Below are 21,889 nucleotides of genomic sequence, written 5' to 3'. Positions count from 1 at the left end.
GCAAAAAAACTCTCACGCGTTTTACATGGCAAGGGAAAAGACCAAGAATTAAATTTAAAATATTGACAGACAAGAAGGAAAGAGGGGGGGTTTCGCAGTACCTGATCTGAAACTCTGTTATGAAGCGGCATGTTTATATTGGACAAAGGACTGGATAACTCAGGAGAACCTAGACTTGTTAGATTTGGAGGGGTTCAACAATACATTTGGATGGCACTCTTATCTTTGGTGTGGTAAGGCAAAAGTGCATATGGGGTTTACAAATCATGTGATAAGAGGTGCCTTATTTGAAGTCTGGGAAAGAAACAAGAATTTGTTGGAAAAGAAAACACCGTGGTGGCTGTCACCAATTGATATATTAACAGTTAAAAAACTGAACATACTAGGGAGAGGGACCACATATGAGGAAATTTTGATGAAGGCCGAAAAAGGTTGGAAATTAAAGCCCTATGAGTGTATTGCTGAAAAATGGAAAGGATGGTTGCAATACCATCAAGTCAATGATGTCTTTAAAGAGGATAAAATAATAGGATTTGAGGATAAAAAATCGAAATTTCAAATAGATATTTTAGAGAGTAAATCCAAGCTATTATCAAAAATGTACAATCTCTTACTAGAATGGAACGCAAAAGATGAATTTATAAAAGAGGCTATGATAAAATGGGTCATTGATTTAGGACATAACATAGAATATGATGTATGGGCCAATGTATGGAATGGATGTATGGAATGAGAGCATAAAATTCACTGCTTGTTCTGCCTTAAAAGAAAATGTTATGAAGATGGTTTATCGTTGGTATCTCACTCCCACCAAATTGGCAAAAATGTATAGAACAAGTAGTAAAACCTGCTGGAAGCGCAAGGAAAAAGAAGGCGACTTCTATCATATGTGACGGTCTTGCAATAAAATAAAAGAGTTTTGGTATGCGGTTTACAATGAGTTAAAAAAGATGTTTAAGTACAGTTTTCCCAAAAAGCCGGAAGAATTTTTGCTAGGTTTGGTGGGAGAAGGGATTAAAAAGATAGATCAAAGATTATATTTATATGCAACAACAGAGTTCTGATAGCTCTAAAGTGGAAGCAACAGGAGATGCCGACGATAAGAGAATGGCAGATAAAGTTGGTTGAGTATGCTGAGATGGCTAAATTGACACACAGAATTCGCAATCAGGAGGAGACAAAGTACCAAAAAGAATGGAGTAAATTTATGGTTTATATAAGTGAGAATTGTACAAATATGAAAACTTTGGCAGGATTGAAATAAATCTCATGTCATGGTATAATTTATAATTAAAGAATATTAAACTATAGAATGGAATAGGAAAACTGGTGGAAGGGAAGGACGGAAGCTAATGGATCTATGAAACACAAAGTAGGATACATGTAATAAGATGTGATGTTTTGGTGGTGGGGGTTGGTTGGTGATTGTAAATTTCAATAAAAATCATTAATAAAAAGAAGAAGAAGGGGTTGTCTGTCTGCCGTAGAGGAGGACTCTACTGGCCTAGGTTCATGTATCCTGTTTGAAAGGGGAATCATCTTAGGGACTTCCTGTGAACATCTGGGTCAGGAATAATAATAATAATAATAAATTTTATTTATATCCCGCCCTCCCCAGCCGAAGCCGGGCTCAGGGCGGCTAACAACAATCAAATAATCAAACAATCAAATAAACCAACATTCTAAAAATATTTCATTATAAAAATTAATTAAAATCAAGTTAATGGCAACCATTAAGCAAAACTCTGTGCAGGTTGCCAGAGGAGGGAGTCAGGCTGCGCCCTGGCCAAAGGCCTGGTGGAACAACTCTGTCTTGCAGGCCCTGCGGAAAGATGTCAAGTCCCGCAGGGCCCTAGTCTCTTCTGACAGAGCGTTCCACCAGATTGGAGCCGCAGCCGAGAAGGCCCTGGCTCTAGTTGAGGCCAGCCTAACCTCTCTGAGGCCTGGGACCTTCAGGATGTTTTTATTTGCAGACCGTAGGTTTCTTTGTGGGGCATACCAGGAGAGGCGGTCCCGTAGGTACGAGGGTCCTAGGCCGTATAGGGCTTTAAAGGTTAAAACCAGCACCTTAAACCTGATCCTGTACTCCACCGGGAGCCAGTGCAGCTGATATAGCACCGGATGAATGTGGTCTCGCAGCGAAGACCCCATAAGGAGTCTCGCCGCGGCATTCTGCACCCGCTGGAGTTTCTGGGTCAGTCTCAAGGGCAGCCCCACGTAGAGCGAGTTACAATAATCCAGTCTGGAGGTGACCGTCGCATGGATCACAGTGGCTAGGTCAGGGCGAGAGAGATAAGGGGCCAACTGCTTAGCTTGGCGGAGATGAAAAAATGCCGCCTTTGTTATAGCTGTAATCTGCGCCTCCATAGAGAGGGAGGTATCGAAGATTACACCCAAACTCTTAACGGACGGTTCTGGCACTAACTGCACCCCCGCAAGAGATGGGAGTTGCCCCCTCAATCCCATATCGTCCCGTCCCAGCCAGAGGACCTCTGTCTTCGAAGGATTTAACTTCAACCGGCTCCCACGTAACCATCCAGCCACAGCCTCCAGGCATCTGGTCAGTGTGTCTGGGGCCGAGTCAGGATGGCCATCCATCAACAGATAGAGTTGGGTGTCATCGGCATACTGATGGCAGCCCAGCCCAAAACTCCGAACAAGCTGGGCGAGGGGGCGCATAAAGATGTTAAAAAGCATCGGGGAGAGAATCGCACCCTGAGGCACTCCACACACCAAGGAGTGGCGCGATGACAATTCCCCCCCAAGCGCCACCCTCTGTCCCCGACCAGAGAGAAACGAGCGCAGCCATTGGAGGACTGTGCCCTGGATCCCCACGTCGGCAAGGCGGTGGTCTAGGAGTTCGTGATCGACCATGTCGAAGGCTGCTGACAGGTCTAGAAGAATCAGCAGCCCTGACCCGCCTCGATCCAGCTGCCTGCGGAGATCATCTGTTAGGGCGACCAGAGCCGTCTCGGTCCCATGACCAGCGCGGAAGCCGGACTGGAATGGATCGAGGGCCGATGTTTCATCCAGAAACCTACCAAGCTGTTCAGCAACCGCTCTCTCAATCACCTTACCCAGGAATGGGAGATTCGAAACCGGGCGGTAATTGGACAGATCTAAGGGATCTAATGATGTTTTCTTTAAGAGCGGACGCACCACTGCCTCCTTCAGTTCCCCTGGGAATATCCCGGTGCCAAGGGACAAATTGATGATATCCCCCAGGGGGGCCCGCACCTCATCTGGACACGCTCTAATCAGCCATGACGGGCACGGGTCAAGAGGACAGGTGGTGGGCTTTCCAGCTTGGAGGAGTCTGTCCACATCGGCTGGGGATATCCGGTCAAAGTGGTCCAATACTGGACCCGAGGACAGTCGAGGGGCCTCCAGTTCATTTATTGTGTCCAAATTGGCAGGAAGGTCATGGCGGAGCAACAGGACCTTCTCCGCAAAAAAGCTCGCAAATGCCTCACAGCTGTGTGTCAGATTGTTATTTAAATTTGGCTGTCCTTCAAGGGACGTTAAAGACCTAATTATACTAAATAATTGCGCCGGGCGAGAGCTAGCGGATGCAATGGAGGCCGAGAAGTAAGACTTCTTAGCGGCCTTCACTGCCATCTCATAGGTTTTCATAAAAACCCTATAAGATGTTCTTGAGGCTCCGTCACGAGCACCCCGCCATACTCGCTCTAGCCGTCTGAGATCCCGCTTCATTTTCCGAAGCTCCTCGGTAAACCAGGGAGCCCGGTTTCTGTGGGGTCGCAGAGGGCGCTTAGGTGCGATCTCATCGATGGCTGCCAGGAGCTGGGTATTCCAGCCCTCAACAAGCTCAGTCAATGAGTCGCCAGGGGGAGCAAGGTCCCGCAAGGCCTGACGGAATCTATCAGGGTCCATCAGCCTCTGCGGGCGAGCCCAAATCGGCTCGCCACCTAAGCAGGGTGGGGGTGGAAAGTCAATCCTGGCTTTCAGAGCGTAGTGATCAGACCATGGCACTTTCATCAAAGGAGACATGATCACATCTATACCGGCACCAAAGATCAAATCCAGCGTGTGGCCTGCTTGATGTGTGGGGCCCGAAACAAACTGGGAGAGCCCTAGTGTTGCCATGGAAGACACCAGGTCCAGAGCCTGTGAGGAGGGAGTGGCATCAGCATGGATGTTGAAGTCCCCCAATACCAATAGGTTAGGGAACTCCAAGGCCCAGCCAGCCACCGCCTCCAGCAGGCCTGACAGGGTGGCTGCTGGTGCGCTAGGTGGCCGGTACACCAGCCAGACAGCCAAGCTCACCTCAGAGCCCCACACTAGGCCAACACATTCAATGCCGGGGATCAGTGGCGATGGTAGAGCCCTGAAAGAACAATCTTCCCGGATTAATAATGCCACCCCTCCCCCCCGGCCCACAGTCCGTGACTGGTGGAGGACGGAGAAACCCGGGGGCGCCATCTCTCGTAAGGTAACAGTTTCCCCTTCGCGCACCCAGGTCTCCGTCACACAAGCCAGATCGACCCCCTGCGAGGTAAAGAAATCTCGCAGGGTGGCGGTTTTGTTGCCTATAGACCTGGCATTGCACAACACCAGTGACGGAGGTGAGTAATCCTTGCTCACCCTACCCTCGTCCCTCGGGATGGGGCGCAGATTGGAAGGGGTACGAGCATATCTGTATCTCGATCCCCTTCGCCTATAACATCTGCCCCCACCGCCATACCTCCCTCGCCCCTCCACGGTAGCAATCCCAAGCCTCATACTTGCCTCCATTTACAGAATAGAAAAACAAAACAACCAAAAGCAATAATACCCAAACAAAACCAATCCCACCCCACTTAATATCCAACCCCAAACCAAAACAAAACGGAACAAAACAAAAATACATAGATAAAAACCACCATTCACGGTGGTACAACAGAATAAACAATAAAAACACCTTTAAAACATCTTAAAATATATAAAAACATCTTTAACATTTGCTGCAGCAGCACCAGTGTTCTTAAAGCTGTCACAGAGGTGAGTCTGGGCCCCGCCCCCTAGGCCAGATGGAAATAGCCTGAGGAGGGAGCGGCCTTTCCCCACACTCACGGTGCAGCAGCAGCAATGCTGTGAGGAGGGAGTGGCATCAGCATGGATGTTGAAGTCCCCCAATACCAATAGGTTAGGGAACTCCAAGGCCCAGAATGCTGTTCCTGGAATGGACAAACACACAAGAGGTAACCGGCTGTGCATTCACATAAACAATACTCTTCTATATATTCTTATCACAGTATCAAATGTTTATCTTGCACATAAACAACACATAAAGTGCAATAATATAGACGGAAGTCCCAATAAATCAGTTCATTCATAAAGACCAAATGTCTGCTAAGTCCAAATTGGGGACTACTACAGTTCCACATTGTTGACAAGGTGTGATGGCCTGGGATTCAGACTTGGATGCTGAACCTGAGGGATCCCAGCCTGCACAGGATTCCCCGCCTCCAGAACCAGCTGAGCCAGGGCTGGGGCATGAGCCTGAAGGGTCCTCACCTGTGCTGGATCCTCAGGTGCGGGCACCAGCTGAGTCTGCTCTGGCTCCTGAGGTGATGGAGGACCCATTGCCTGCAAGTGCTCCTCTCCCAGCCCTGTCAGGGGAAGCTGAGGTTGCCTCTGGGTCCGGTAATCCTCCAGCCTCTCCTGAGCTGCAGAGGCTCAGGGTTAGAGAGGGGAGTCACGAGAGGATCGGGGCCACGCTATGCCTCAGAGCAGAAAAAAGCCGGCCAGCACCAGTTCCAAGTTCCGGAAGCAACATTGTTGGTTGCTAGTTCCTGCCTGAGCTCTTGACCTGCCCTGGCTCCCTGCTTGCAAGCCTGTTCCTAACTTCACCCAACTCCATGCCCTGCACCCAGCTTCAGCTACTACGGACTGCCTCCATGTTGCACCTTTGACCACAGACTGGACTTAGACCTTGCCTCTCTGGTAAATTTAATGAGTCCCTGGCCAGCTTTCCCATGTTTCTTGCCCAGACCAAGCTGTATATTCAGGGGCGAGCCCGGAATTTCCCCGATGACTGCACCAAGGTGCACTTCCTGATCAGCTTGCTGAAGGACCGGGCAGCCAAGTGGGCATTGCCGCTGCTCCGGCAAGACTCTCCCTTGCTGACAGACTATACAGGGTTTTGCAACCATCTGGAAACCACGTTTGGCAGCCCTCAGAAGTGGAGTCAAGCCAATCAGGCAATTTGGCAATTGAAACAGGACAAGTCCACAGTGGCCGCCTACGCCACAGAATTTCGGCCGTTGGCACAGGACTTGTCCTGGAATGACTCCACCCTTCAGGACCAGTATCTCGAGGGGCTTTCGGATGAGATACTGGACTAGCTGGCCATGATGGATCGCCACCACGCTGGACACCCTCATTAAACGGAGCCTGCAGATAGACGATCGGTTGGAGGACCGTCGCCAGGCTCAGGGCCGCCAGCACTCCCGGCTCCCGGCTCCCGGCTCCGGTCCTTCCCAGCAGTTCCATGGCCACAGCCAAATCACTGGAGGAGCCAATGCAGCTTGGGGCAGTACAGCGTCGCCTCTCCCCCTCGGAGAAGACTCGGCATCTGGAGGGGAACCTGTGTCTCTACTGCGGCGGGAGTGGACACTACGCCCAATCCTGTCCCGAGAAAACGCCGGCCTCAGTGAAATGGCCAACCCCAGTAGCCGATGGCCCAGGCTACCTGGGGTCCCAAACATTGCATGATTGGCCCTCACCGGTGGAATTGCAACACCTCATGGTGCCAGTGTGTCTATACCCCCCTGGCGGGCCCTGGATTCTCACCCACACTCTGGTAGATTTAGGGGCAACCCGCTCCTATATGGACTCTGCCTTCGCTGCCCATCATCAGGTGCCACTCCAGGACAAGCCAGAACCAGTACAGGTGGAGGCAATTGACGGACGGCTCCTGCGCTCGGGTGCCGTTACTCAGGAGACTCAGCCCTTGGTCCTGTGTCACCAGCAGCACCGGGAGGTGCGCACCTTGGACATTGCCACCATGCCCCGGTTTCCCCTGGTGCTCGGGATGGACTGGCTGGAGTCTCACAATCTTCAGATCGACTGGGTCAATCAGACTGTGTGCTTCCCAAACCCGTGTCCCCATGCTTGGTCCAAGATGCTAGTGGCCGCCCCCACAGGGGAAGCTGCGTCAATGCTCCCCGCTGATTATCAGGAGTACCAAGAAGTGTTCAAGGAACACTTGCGGCATAGACCTCCAGCCCGGGGTGCCCCTGCCTGTGAGCTGCCTATACTCTCTTACGGAGCCAGAGCACTAAGCCTTGCAGGACTTCCTTCGCAAGAACCTGGAGGGCGGGTTCATTCGGCCCAATACCACGCCCACCGCTGCTCCAGTACTCTTCGTTAAGAAGTGTGGGGAGCTTCGTCCCTGCCATGATTACCGGGCCCTGAATAAGATTACCATCCCAGACCGGTATCCCTTGCCCCTTATTGCGGAGTTGCTGGAATGGGTGCAAGGGGTGCAGATGTTCACCAAGATGGACCTTCGGTGGGCCTACAATTTGATTTGGATCCGAGCCGGGGATGAGTGGAAGACAGCATTTGGGACCCGGTATGGGCAGTGTGAATACCTGGTAATGCCTTTCGGGTTGTGCAATGCGCCTGCCCTGTTCCAACCGTACATCAACCACATGTTCCAGGACTTGCTAGACAAGTACGTGGTGGTGTACCTAGATGACATTCTGATTTACTCCCATGACCCAGCTCGCCACGAGGGTCATGTCCGGTCCATGTTGCAGCGCTTGCGGGAGCAACGCCTGTATGCTAAGCTCAGCAAGTGAAAGTTCCACCAGTGGTCAGTGGACTTCCTTGATCACCAGCTCTCCCCTGATGGGGTGCAGATGGATCCCGGGAAGGTGGCAGCAGTTCGGGAATGGGCAGCACCCCGGAACCGCAAGGACCTATCATCACCACAAAGGGCCATCATCCTGAGGGGGCAAGACAACTGGTGGAAATGAGAACCGACCACCGGAACCTGGAGTACTCCAGACTGGGTTGACCACTTGGCATTGGAGGAGTTCGCTTACAACAATGCGGTGAACGCCTCCACCCAGCAGACCCTGTTCCAGGCCACTTACGGTTACCATCCGCGTTTGTTCCTGGATGTGCTGCCAGCATCTGCGGTCCCCACGGTGACAGATTGGCTCCAGGAGCTCCAGTCTCAGCACCAACTATTGATGGAGCAACTGCGCCAGGCCAATGATGCGTACAAGGACCAGGCTGACCGCCACCGTCAGGTGGGGCCGGAACTCCGCGTCGGCGAACCATGGGGCTATATAAATTCTAATTGGACTCCGTTTGAATAGGGCAAGTGTATCCAGCTTTTTGGTCCCTTAGGAACAACTGAGCAACTTCCCTAGAGTGGAAGACCAGAGCCTATAATAATAATAAAAAATCCCATAGAAAGGCCAAGGCAAAGACATCTCTCTCAAGAAATGTCCAAACCTGTCCCACTACAAGGTGACATGGTCAAAATGAAAGCCCTACGGGGATTCACCAGGGATTGTTGCTGCTGTGATATGATGAAGGTGTGAGATCACAGGAGAGCTAGCTTTGACACCTGGGAACACACAAAAAAGGCAGAAGCAAAACAAACTGCCTTTTTCACTCATTATTTGACCTTCCCGCTAAGTGTAAAGCAGAGACCACTATGGAGAATGTTTCTCCCAAAGTGCTAGAATGCCACAAGTAATTTAGAAACAAAATGCAACATGTGTTATTTTTCATGTGATATCCTATGTCCAGCTATGTGCACTGCTACACCTGCAAATAGCCTTAAGAGGCCTGACGTGCAAGTCTCTTAAGATTTACACAAAGGCATCCATTTGCAACATACCAGGTTATTATTTGTGGGGCAACAATTTTTCAGAAAAAATTGAAGGAATGGGTTTCAGTGCAGTAAATTTAAAACTGACACCCCCCCTTTTTTTGGTCTTTCAAAAGAGAGCACTCTAAAATGCGTAAAACTTGAGCTGTTGAGCAAAAAGCATAACAAGGACACGGCTGCATAAACAAGCTCTCTCCTTTATCAGTCACGGCTAGGGATGACCCTGGCTCTCTAGGGGAACAGAGAAAACACGTCAGTACTTTATCTTATGTGCTGACCACAAAATATGCGCAGACCGATGTCCAGGAAAAACGCAAGAAGCGTGTTCCCAGAGATGGTGACCTCTGGCTCCAAGATAGGAGTAGGAACAGGAATACCCTTTTATGGTCAGGAGTGCAGGAAGGAAATCGCTTTTATGGTTAAGAGTGCCGGAGCAGGAACATCTGTGTTGTCAACCTGCGTGTACAAGCTGACGTGGCTGGGGAAGGGGGAGAGGGTGTCTGGAGGATATAAATACTGCATGAAACTTCTTATTTCTTTCGACTTGCTGTGGACTCACCACGCAAGTGCCTTCTGCTATCCGGAGAGCAGAATAAACTCTTTCTTTGAACCAACCTCGGCGTCATTTGACTTCCTTCCTCCTGTCCCGGAGCAACGCAGACCCAATCAGTGAACTCCAATAAGGCTACAAAATTATATCCTCAAAGGGGGGAATTGTTATAAGAATTTTTAGGTGATATATAGGTGTTATATATATAAATGTAACAAGCAAACACATATATATAAACCACATGTCCAAAACCCACAGGAAAAGTCCTAAAGCCATTTTGACTCTTTCACTCTTTCAGTCACCTCAAATATTTCTCAAGGTAAAAACAATGCACTCAGATTTCTGTTGTAGACTGCCTTTTCTGTGATGTATGTATGATGTTTCTGGGTGTGGTCTTGGATTCCAGGGTGGGCAATTAAAAATGTCTGTATAAGGGCTTGCATGCAGGGCTCAGGGTCCTCCTCCTCTCTCCTGCGTGTGGGGAAGAACCCTGTTGCAACAGTTAATAAAGAAGAGGCTTACTGGCTGCTTTGCTTCTCAATATTCTCTGGTTGGTCTCTGCTATTTTCTCCTACCAAAAGAAAACCTACAAAAGGACTGTATAGGGGCCCTTGGGTACCCCATAAGGAAAAAGGAGCAGGTTTTTTCCTTATATCACCTGCAATCATGTGTGGTGTGTTAGCAATTCACTCCTCCCGTTGCTGGATATGTGGCTAGTATGTCACATGCCCCTGTTTACTTTCCTAGGCTTGGAAAGTGTAAGAATGGAAGTCGGTCTTATCTCTTCCGCTCTGCTGTGCTTTTGCACTGTTCTTTGTCTCCCTGTCTGTTGCTGAAGAAAAGAGAGGATGCCATTATGATCCGTTTGGTCTCATCTGCAAATGTGAGGAGCATCCCCTCAGTTCCTTCATCCATGTCATTTATAAAGACGTTGTTCAACAACGGTCCCAGGACAGAACCCTGCAGCACCCTTCTTGTCACTTTTCCCCAGGATGAGGAGGAACCATGAAGGAGTCCTCTTTGGTTTCGGTCAGTTAAATCCACCTAACACTTACCTCATTCAGTCTCATTTTACCAGCTTCCTCACATAAATATCACAGAGGACTCTGTCAAAAGCCTTACTGAAATCGAGATGCACTAATTCCACAGCAGGCCCCTGATCAACAAAGTTTGCAACTCCATCCAAAAAAAGAAAAGGAGAGATTTCTCTGGCTTGTCTTGCTTTTAAGAAAGTCAGGCTTTCATCCTGTATGCTTATAATGTAAAATCTTCAGATGAAGGGCAAATACATTTTAAAGAAGAATAAATGAGGATATAGACAAGCTGGAATATTTGCAAAGGTAGGCGATTTATGTATTTATTTAATCTGTAAATCACCCGACCCAGTGGTGCCAACTTGAATAAAATATTGGTGGGCGCCAGGTAAGTCCCGCCTTGCACTATCAATCACATGATGCATGCACACCATTTGAATGGCAATGTCTATAATGGCAGCGACTTTTTAAAAAAGTAATATTTTGCGCCCATAGTTCAATTTCTCAGCAGCTGCCCTTGCCCCAGAGAACACTTCTAGCATTTCATCTCCTCTACCTGTGGCATTGTTCAGCAGTGGGGAAAGTGACCTCTTCACACCGGATGTCCATTTGGTATGGCCCTTTCCAGGTTTTTTCTTGCTCACTGTGTTTGTCTTTCATTTGTTCTCCTATGTGTGTTGTCAGTAGAAGCCACAATTCTGTGGGTACTCTAGGTGGTGCAGAAAGCACCTAGAAGCTCCCTAGAGGTTGAAGTGCTGATCAAACTTCAGTTTTGCGCTCTATAAATTCCAGTTAGGAGTACTGGGGGTGGTTCAGATTCTGGGGCAGTGCTTTTGGCCAGCAGAGGGTATCACAAAGCCAGCCTACTTTCCCTTTAAAGCAAATTTGGGTCTCCAGCTGTTTTTGGACTACAACTCCCATCATCTCTAGTTAGCAGGACCAATGGGGAGGGATGATGGGAACTGTAGTCCGGGAGCTGCTGGGGACCCAAGTTTGGGAAAGCCTCCTTCAAAGCAACTTTTCCATTTTGCCCGCAAAGATGGGACCTGTCCATGCTTGTATCTTCTTGTATTTTGTTTTCCTCATGACCTTTGTGCGGTTTTTAAAAAATTCTTAAAAGGGCAAATTGAAAGCGAAATCGTATGGCAAGTAGCGGAAGAATAAAAGGTTGCATTTGAAAAAAACACAAAGAAAACCTGGAGGGTGGCCTCCTCAAATATTTAATAGGGGGGGGACAAAGACCCCTTGGCATTTAGGAGTGGCCGTATTCCCTACACCCACGTTTCAGAATGCTTAGAACATAAAAACACAACATAAAAACATAAAACATCACATGTTAAAATAGCATTAGATGTCAATAAGAAAAAGGCCTGGTTAAAAAGGTGCGGATTTGCCTGGCTCCTAAAGGTATAAAATGGTTTTTCCGACCTTTGTATGGATTCTTTGGTGGGAAGTGAGAGAGGAGCTACATGTGAAGCTCTTTCCACATTCCACACACTGATAGGGTTTCTCCCCTGTATGAATTCTTTGATGGGAAGTGAGACAGGAGCTCTTCCTGAAGCTCTTTCCACATTCCACACACTGATAGGGTTTCTCCCCTGTATGAATTCTTTGATGGGAAGTGAGATGGGAGCTATAAGTGAAGCTCTTTCCACATTCTACGCACTGATACGGTCTCTCCCCTGTATGAATTCTTTTATGGTAAGTGAGAGAGTAGCTATTTCTGAAGCTCTTTCCACATTCTACGCACGGATAGGGTTTTTCCCCTGTGTGAATTCTTTGATGGGAATTGAGATTGGAGTTATCAGTGAAGCTCTTTCCACATTCCACACACGGATAGGGTTTCTCCCTTGTATGAATTCTTTGATGCTTAGTGAGATCGAAGCTCTGACTGAAGCTCTTTCCACATTCCACACACTGATAGGGTTTCTCTCCTGTATGAATTCTTTGATGCTTAGTGAGATCGGAGCTCTGACTGAAGCTCTTTCCACATTCCACACACTGATAGGGTTTCTCCCCTTTATGAATTTTTTGATGATAAGTGAGAGAGGAGCTACGAGTGAAGCTCTTTCCGCATTCCACGCACTGATAGGGTTTCTCCCCTGTATGAATTCTTTGATGATAAGTGAGAGAGGAGCTACGAGTGAAGCTCTTTCCACATTCCATGCACTGATAGAGTTTCTTTTCAATGAGATTTTGTTGATGGGAAGTGGAATGGGAGCTCTGACTGCAGCTTTCTCCACACTCCAAATTTTTGTGTGGCTTCTCCTCTCTGGGGAATTTTTCGTTGTCACCTTTGCTCTCAATTTCCAATTCATCACAATCTGCAATGGAGAAAAAAAGGGATTAGAGCCTCAGGAAGAAATGGAAAAGAACTGAAGGGAGTTGGGTGTGTGTTCATTACCTGCATTTTTTGTCATTAACCAACATATTTATTATGAGATTCTGATGAGTTGTTGAATGTTGCTTTGTTTGATATACAGTAGTGGTCAAAATTGTGGAAGACTTTTGGAAAAAAGTGTATTTCAGAGGTTTGCTGGCTCATAACACCACTTCATTTGGAGTAATGTCATAAAATTATATATCAGTGGAAAGATAATTCGATCAAGAATGCAATCGAGATTGCAATCCAACAAAGTTTGTTCAATTACCCGTATTCTATCAAAATTATAGCCAAATAACCAGAAAAAGAAAGCACAACTTGCTTAGGTTGACTTTTGTCAGTGTGTTATGTGATTGCTATCAAGTTAGTTGGTTTTGTGTGTTCTTTCATTTAGTGAGGGTGTAAAACATAATAAAATTATAGAAATGGCACAAAGAGTTGACTGGTCTCCAGAAAGTGAGTAAGATTGTACTATTAAGTGAAGAAGGCTACAGTTATGGAGAAATTAGAAGAGAGCTTGGGGAAAACTTAACCAAAGTTGGCCTTTCTATATTTTTGAAGAGGTATAAGGAGACTCAGTCACTACAAAATCAGACTTGATAAGGCAGGGTATGTGTACAAAGGCAAGTGACGATGGACGAGTGAAGAGACTGTCCCTACATGACAGAAGAAAATCATCTGGGTGTATACAAGATGACATGGCACAATGTAATGGGAAGTTGAGTGCAAGGACTGATCTAAATGTTAGAATTCTAAGGAAAAAGCCATTGTTATCTCTCAAGCAAAAGTTGAAAAGATGAAACCCATGTTAACTGGACAGCGGAACAATGGGACACTACCTTACTTGACAGGTTGTCTCAAGATATGGCAAAGAGAAATTTCCAAATTCCTGTGGGAAGGGAAGAAACCTAGGATTAAACACCTGATCTTAATAGACATAAAAGAGAGAGGAGGCTTTTCCCTACCCGACCTAAAACTTTACTACAAGGCAGCCTGTTTCACCTGGCTAAAAGGATTGGTGCACGTTGCAGGATCCGGATCTCCTGGACCTGGAAGGTTTTGACAATCGTTGGGGATGGCACGCCTACCTGATATATGGAAAAGCGAAAATTCATAAAAATTTTACCAACCATATAATAAGAAAGTCACTCTTTGCTGTATGGGAAAAATATAAAGACCTGATGGAGCCTAAAGTCCCGTGGTAGACTTCTCCAATAGAAGCCATAGCAGTAAAACGGAAAAATACTCAGGAAAGCTGGCCAACATATAAAATACTTCTAAAAAATGAAGATAACCAAATAAAATTAAAAAACTTTGAGGAAATAAGAGAACACATTTCAGACTGGTTCCAATACCATCAGTTATTTGAAAAATTTAAATCTGACAAACAAAAGGGGTTCTCAACAGAAATGTCCCGATTCGAATCTGATCTTGTAAATTCTAAAAGAAAAACTCTTTCCAAAACTTATCGACTCCTCCTTGACTGGACAGTCAAGGAGGAGGAGGTAACAGTGGCAATGGTGAGGTGGTCCCAGGATTTTGGCCATTCAATAACCATGGCCCAATGGGAAAATTTATGGAAGATCAATTGGAAATTCACAAACTGTTACACGATTAGAGAGAACTTTCAAAAAATGCAACATCGATGGTATCTAACACCATGGAAACTTTCTTTTTTTTATAAATTTTTTTTATTGAAGTTTTACAAAAAAGAAGAAAAATAGAAATTCACAAAATAAAAAAACCATAGATTACAGAAAAAAGAAACACAAAAAGTACAAAAAGAAAATCACAACTAATTAAGAAAAATTAAATTTAAACAAAGAAAAAATAAAACCAATCCATTTTTCCCAATGACCTCAATTTCATATGCTTATGTTCTTGACCTCCTCGCACCTCCCCCCTTTTGTATTCCCATTCAAATATTTAATTCAGCAAATTCTTACCCTTTTTCAAATGTTTAAACTTTGTAGCATAACATATACTATGTCCATATTTTCGACCAATTATCAATACCTTTTTTTTTGCATAATCTTATTAACTTTTATCACTAATTACCACTTATTACCAATCCAAGCACAGTTTTAACATTCATTAATTTTATAGTATTTCTGAAGATAATCTTTGAATTTCCTCCAGTCTTCTTCCACCATCTCTTCTCCCAGGTCTCGGATTCTGCCAGTCGTTTCCGCCAGTTCCATATACTCCATCAGCTTCATCTGCCACTCTTCCAGGGTGGGTAGCTGCTGTGTCTTCCAATACTTTGCGATGAGAATTCTTGCTGCTGTTGTTGCATACATAAAGAAAATTCTGTCTTTCTTTGGCACCAATTGGCCCACCATGCCCAAGAGAAAGGCCTCTGGCTTCTTAAGGAATGTATATTTAAATATTTTTTTCATTTCGTTATATATCATCTCCCAGAAAGCCTTAATCTTTGGGCATGTCCACCAAAGATGAAAGAATGTTCCTTCATTTTCTTTACACTTCCAACATTTATTGTCAGGCAAATGGTAGATTTTTGCAAGCTTGACTGGTGTCATGTACCACCTGTATATCATTTTCATAATATTCTCTCTTAGGGCATTACATGCCGTAAATTTCATACCTGTGGTCCACAACTGTTCCCAGTCAGCAAACATGATGTTATGACCAACATCTTGTGCCCATTTAATCATAGCAGATTTAACTGTTTCATCCTGCGTATTCCATTTTAGCAGCAAGCTATACATTCTTGAAAGTGTTTTAGTTTTGGGTTCTAACAACTCAGTTTCCAATTTAGATTTTTCCACCTGGAAACCTATTTTTTTATCCAAATTATAGGCTTCTCTTATTTGGAAATAGTGCAGCCAATCTCGCACCTTATCTTTTAATTTCTCAAAACTCTGCAGTTTCAGTTTATCTCCTTCTTGTTCCAATATTTCCCAATATTTCGGCCATTTGGCCTCCATATTGGACTTTTTCAGTGCCTTTGCTTCCATTGGTGACAGCCACCTTGGGGTTTTATTCTCCAGTAAGTCTTTATATCTTAACCAGACATTAAACAATGCTTTCCTGACAATATGATTTTTAAATGCTTTATGAGCTTTAACCTTGTCGTACCACAAATATGCATGCCACCCAAAAACATTGTTAAAACCTTCTAAATCCAAAATGTCTGTGTTTTCAAGAAGCAGCCATTCTTTCAGCCAACAAAATGCAGCCGATTCATAATAAAGTTTCAGGTCTGGCAGGGCAAAACCACCTCTTTCTTTAACATCAGTTAGTATTTTAAATTTTATTCTGGGCTTCTTGCCCTGCCAGACAAATCTAGAAATATCTCTCTGCCACTTCTTGAAACAGTCCATCTTGTCCAAAATTTGCAAAGATTGAAACAGAAATAGCATCCTTGGCAATACGTTCATCTTTATAGCCGCAATTCTACCCAACAAGGAAAGCTTCAGGTTTGACCATATCTCTAGATCTTTCTTCACTTCTAACCAACATTTCTCATAGTTATCTTTAAATAAGTTTAGGTTCTTAGCAGTCATGTTGACCCCCAAATATTTGACTTTCTTTACTATTGTTAGGCCTGTCTCCTTCTGAAACCTATCTTTCTCAATCGGTGTTAAATTTTTCTCAAGAACTTTAGTTTTAGACTTATTCAACTTAAAACCAGCCATCTGCCCAAATTCTTGGATCACTTCCAAAACTCTTTTCGAACTAGATTCTGGCTCCTGTAATGTTAAAACTAAATCATCTGCAAATGCTTTCAATTTGTATTGCTTAGCTCCGACCTGAATGCCTTTTATCAGACGGTCCCTTCTAATCATATTCAATAGTACCTCCAGGACTGTAATGAATAACAATGGGGAAATTGGGCAGCCTTGTCGTGTACCTTTATCTTAAATCCCTCTGTCACCATATTATTCACAATTAATTTAGCCTTTTGTTCTGAGTAAATTGCACTTATACCATTTTCAAACCCTTGACCCACCCCCATCCCCTGAAGATTTTTCTTCATAAATCTCCAAGAAATGTTGTCGAAGGCTTTCTCCGCATCTATAAAAATTAAAACTGCTTTGGTGTTTATATTCACTTGCAACTTCTCCAGAATATTAATTATGTTCCTCGTATTGTCCGACAAGTGTCTACCCGGGAGAAAGCCAGCTTGGTCCTTATGAATCTGTTCCACTAATACTTTCTTTAATCTATTTGCCAAAATGTCAGCAAATATTTTGTAATCCACATTAAGAAGGGATATGGGGCGGTAGTTCTTAAGTTGCGTCTTTTCAGACTCAGTTTTTGGTATAAGTGTAATATATGCTTCCTGCCACGACTCCGGCGCCTTTTCCCCCTCTAATATCTCATTGCACACCTCCGTTAGTGGTCGAATTAACCAATCTTTCAAAACTCTGTAGTATTTGGAGGTTAAGCCGTCTGGTCCTGGAGATTTGCCCAACTGCATGTTCCGAATGGCACCCTCCACTTCCTGTTCTGTAATTTTGTCACTCAACATTGTCCTCTTTTCTTGAGAAATTTTTTGTAATCCATTTTTCCTCAGAAATTGGTCTAACTCGACCTCTTTCTGTGGCCCTTGTGTGTAAAGTTGTTTGAAGAATCTCTGGAAGCAGTTTCTAATTTCCAATGGGTTCTGTATAATCTTTCCATTTACCTGCAAATTTGTAATGGTATTTAATTTCTGTCTTTTCTTCATCTGCCATGCAAGCAGTTTCCCACATTTGTTGGCCGATTCAAAAGACTTTTGTCTCATCTGTTTAATTTTCCATTCCACTTCCTGATTTATCATTCTCATATATTGTACTTGATATAACTTAATTTCTCTCAGGATCTCTTGGGATTTTGGTTTCGCTCTTAATCTCTTCTCTCCTTCTTTTATTTTTTCCAAGATTTTATCTTTTTTCTCATTTTGAGTTCTCTTCTTTATTGCATTCTGTTGAATCAAAAACCCTCTCATGACCGCTTTGCCTGCGTCCCAGATTGTTCTTTTTTCCACCGTAGTATTTAAATTTATCTCAAAATAATCTCTCAATGTTTTTTGGGCCTTCTTAATCACCTCCTGATCTCTAAACAGGGCGTCATTCATCCTCCATCTGAAAGAGCCGATTGGCATTAGTTTCATCTCCATCTTTACTGCATTGTGGTCGGAGCAAGTTTTGGGGCAAATTTCCACTTTTCGAATCTTAGGTGCCAGTCCTCTAGTTGTCCATATTTGGTCAATTCTTGTCCATGTCATATTGGCTTCAGAGAAGAATGTTCCCTCTCTTCCAAGGGGGTTCTTAGTTCTCCAAGTGTCAATCAAATCCATATTGTCAGTCAATTCAAAAAAAGTTTTTGGTAATCTTCCATCTTTAGTTACCACCTGTCTTTGCGACTTATCCATGTTAGTAGATACCACTCCATTCATATCTCCCATCAAAATGATGTTATAGTCCATATAGTCCAACAATGTCTCATGCAATTTCTTAAAAAATTCGGATTTCCCCTCATTTGGTGCATATACTCCTACAATCAGATATTTTTCACCTTGTAGTTGAATCTCAATTGCGATAAACCTTCCTTGTTCATCTTTAAAAACAAATTTCGGTGATAGGCTCTCTTTAGCGTATATAACAACTCCTCTCTTTTTAACTTTGTCCGATGAAATAAATTCTTGACCCAATCTTTTATTGATAAGAACTTTCCTATGGAGCCTTACCACATGGGTTTCCTGCAAGCAAATTAAGTCCAATTGATCCTTTTTCAATATATGAAAGACTTTCCTCCTCTTCTCCGGAGAGTTCAAACCGTGAATGTTCCAACTTAGTAATTGCAGAGACATAGTGTAATTATTTTAGTTTCCTCCAGTCGCTCCCAAAAGCTCGTCAAGTTCTTGCGGTGGTATCTTCTTTTTTGATTTGTCAAATCCCAAAGGTGGTGGTGCTATGTCAGCTCCTGGTCTCAAGACTTTTGGCAGATCTATCGCTTCCTTTTGTAGATCTTCTTCAAAATCTCTCAGAAATTTTTCCTTATCTTCCACTGATCTGATTCTGAACTTTTCCCCCTTAAATGTAAAGGACAGTCCCTGGGGGAACTCCCATCTGAAAGCAATAGTATTCCTTCTCAACAAGGCCACCAAGTCTCCGTAGTTAGTTCTCAAATCCAAAAGGTGTTTCGGGATATCTTTAAAAATCTCCACTCTGGACTCATTAATCTCTAGGGTCTTCTGGAAGTGAGCACTCAATATTTTGTCTCGTTCCTCTTTCGATCGGAGGGTCACCAAACAGTCTCTCACCCTGTTTTTCCTCCCTCCTCTTCCAAGTCTGAAGGCGCTCACTATCTTAAAATCTTTGTCCAGCTCCAAATTCCAAAATTTCTGAAATTCCTGTGAAAGATAGTCATTCAAATTATCTTTCTCAAGTTCTGGCACCGCCCTGATCCTCAGGTTTGTCTGCCTCTCTCTCAATTCAACCATAGACAATAAGGCCTGATGGTCCCCAATCTGTTTACGTATTGGTTTAATTTCTTCCTCCACAGCCACAGCTTTTTCTTTTGCCTCCTCAGCTATTTTCCTAGTAGTCGCAGATTCCTCCAACAGTTTTTCTATAGCTTTAGTATTTGAGTTAATGCTAGCTGTGTTCCCTTTAATTTCAACTGACTGATCTGAGACCTGTTTACTTAGGCCTTCCAATTTTTCATAAATTTTATTCAACACAGATGTAAATTCCCCTTCTGAGGCCATTCCTTTTGGCTCAATTTGCCCTGGGTCTTCCTCCTGAGTCACAGGGAGGCCAGGCACAGATGCCCTACGTTGCTGGGAGACTGAAGTAGATTGTTGCACTTTGACCTTGGATCTTGTTGCTCTTTGGTCAGTCATTCCCCTTTATCTTCAGTCAAGGTCAATTCCCACAGTCAAGCCTTGCAGTGGAAAGTCCCCAAAGTTAGCAGTGGAAAATTCCCCCAGTCAAATGCTAACTTCAGTAGTCCTCTAGGGGGACACAGTAACCACCATAAAATTCTCAGTAACCAAACAACAAAGTCTTTTTGTAACTTTCCGTGTCCCCTCTTTAATTGAAACTAAGTATTCAGCTCAAATAAAACTCAGAATGTATCTTCTTGCAGAGTTAGATCTTAAATGTTTACTATATCCACAGTCAATGCGAGCTCAAATGTAACAATCCTCATTAATCTGACAGTCCGTTCCCATGAGAGTTCGAAAAAAGTCTATTTAAGTTCCCAGAAGATCCCCAGAAGAAATACAGTCACTTTCTTAACTTCCCCCCTCTCCTCTAACGGGGGAGTTCTTTCTTTTGATGCTTAGGGTTGAAGTTTTGCGATCCACATTAAAGTAATAGCGCAAAAAGGTCTTTGCTTTGATCTTTTACAAAACGAAAAGGCGGACTTCCTGTTTGCACCTTTCCGCTTCGGAGCCCAAATTCGCTTATTTTTTGTTCTCAAATCCAAGTTTCTTAAATCCCCCTACTCACGGATGTTCTCTTTTAGAGCCGAATTTCACAGGAAAAAGGTCAGCGCTCTCCGGCAACAGCTACGCGGCTTCGCTCTGTAGACGCAGCAATCGACCCGTAGCACCGCGCCGCTCCCGCTGCACACCGGAACCCCTTACGGGGCTCCCTCGCAAAAACGGGGGGCGCAAAAGGTGCCTGCTGGGTCCCACGCTCGCAGGCTCTTTCTGCCTGCGATTTCAGGTCGGGTCCCCGCTTCGCCGTAGCGGAACAGACCCACTTTCTACGGAGCTTCTCCTCCTGCTCAGAAGGAGACCGCCATTGCCGTTGGCGCCGCCTCTGGAAGTAACACCATGGAAACTTTCAAAAATGTATAAAAATGTGTTAAGTAATTGTTGGAGATGCAGAGACTCAGGAACATTCTACCATATGTGGTGGATATGTAGGAAAATACAGGTATTCTGGGAGAGTATACATGCAGAACTGCAAAAAATGCTAAAGATCTCTTTCAATAAAAAACCAGAGGCCTACCTCCTGGGAATAACAGATCTGGATATTTCACAAAAGAGGAAGGGTATCTTTTTATATGTGACGGCGGCAGCAAGAGTTTTGATCGCAGCAAAATGGAAGAGTAATGAAATCCCCTCTATACAAGATTGGATCCAAAAGCTGACAGAATATGCCGAATTAGATGGTTTATCAGAAAAAATAAAGAATAAATCAAAACAGGAATTTGTTTCAAAATGGGAGGTTTTCAAAGAATATCTGAAAAATAAATATAGTAGTTTAAATTCTGTCGCAGCATTCGAGGAACTTCAGTAATAGTTCCAAGGTAGATATAAGAAATTAGATTTATTAAGAGTAAGTTTAATTATGATGAAAGTGTGTATTGGCAATAAATAATATGAATTTGAAATATGGAATAGACGGGAGGTTGGGTCTTTAGTGTTAAGACCAATAGATGTTTTATTGTTTGCTAAGAAAATTATGTGTCTATGGTTATTTTTGTAATTTGTGTGTAATTTGGTATTTGTGTTTTTTTTCTCTTGTTGTATAAATAAAAAACTTTATTTTTTTTTAAAAAGGACACTACCTTGCTTGGTAGTGATGGCATGAAATACGCAAGTTTCTTTAATCGGAGAAGAGGAGAAGAATCAGAGAAGATTTATATCCTACTTGCATTACACCGACTGTGAAACACCCAGACAGTGTGATCATCTGGGGTTGTATGGCAGCAAAAGGTGTGGGCAGAATTTGCGTCATTAATGGGAATATAAATGCGGGAAAATGCATAAACGAAATATGTGAGCCCAAACTGAAGTGTTCCGCAGGTGATCTTTTCCCAGATACCGAAGCATTTATATATTTTCAGCAGGATTCAGCTCTATGTCATGTTGCTGCTGTGTGCAAAAGGTACATTCAAGATAATGATATTTCACTGCTGGAATGGCCTGGGAATAATAATAATAATAATAATAATAATAATAATAATAATAATAATAAATTTTATTTATATCCTGCCCTCCCCAGCCGAAGCCGGGCCCAGGGCAGCTAACAACAATAAAACAGTACAACAGTACAACACAACACTCTAAAATCATTCATTATAAAATTAATTCAAATCAAACC

At 44.2% G+C, this 21,889-nt stretch overlaps 1 protein-coding gene and 1 long non-coding RNA gene across 6 annotated transcripts in view; one reads left to right on the top strand and one right to left on the bottom strand.

Moving 5' to 3' along the window:
• The window catches only part of LOC128412195 (uncharacterized), a 60,610-nt gene extending 50,665 nt beyond the window's left edge, over positions 1-9,945 (top strand). The window contains exon 2 of the long non-coding RNA XR_008330029.1: positions 9,724-9,945. This is a non-coding gene — a long non-coding RNA (uncharacterized LOC128412195). The remainder of the gene's footprint in view (positions 1-9,723) is intronic.
• The window catches only part of LOC128412035 (zinc finger protein 420-like), a 621,951-nt gene that overhangs the window by 486,890 nt on the left and 113,172 nt on the right, over positions 1-21,889 (bottom strand). Inside the window, exon 8 of one of the 5 annotated variants that reach the window (XM_053384853.1) lies at positions 11,786-12,575. The exons of the other annotated variants lie outside the window; for them this stretch is intronic. Coding sequence (XP_053240828.1) covers positions 11,840-12,575 — 736 coding nt within the window. The 3' untranslated portion in view covers positions 11,786-11,839. The remainder of the gene's footprint in view (positions 1-11,785; positions 12,576-21,889) is intronic. 5 annotated transcript variants of the gene reach the window in all.

Source organism: Podarcis raffonei, chromosome 4, assembly GCF_027172205.1.
Source record: "Podarcis raffonei isolate rPodRaf1 chromosome 4, rPodRaf1.pri, whole genome shotgun sequence".
NCBI lineage: Eukaryota > Metazoa > Chordata > Lepidosauria > Squamata > Lacertidae > Podarcis > Podarcis raffonei.
This window is presented reverse-complemented; position numbering and strand designations above follow the sequence as displayed.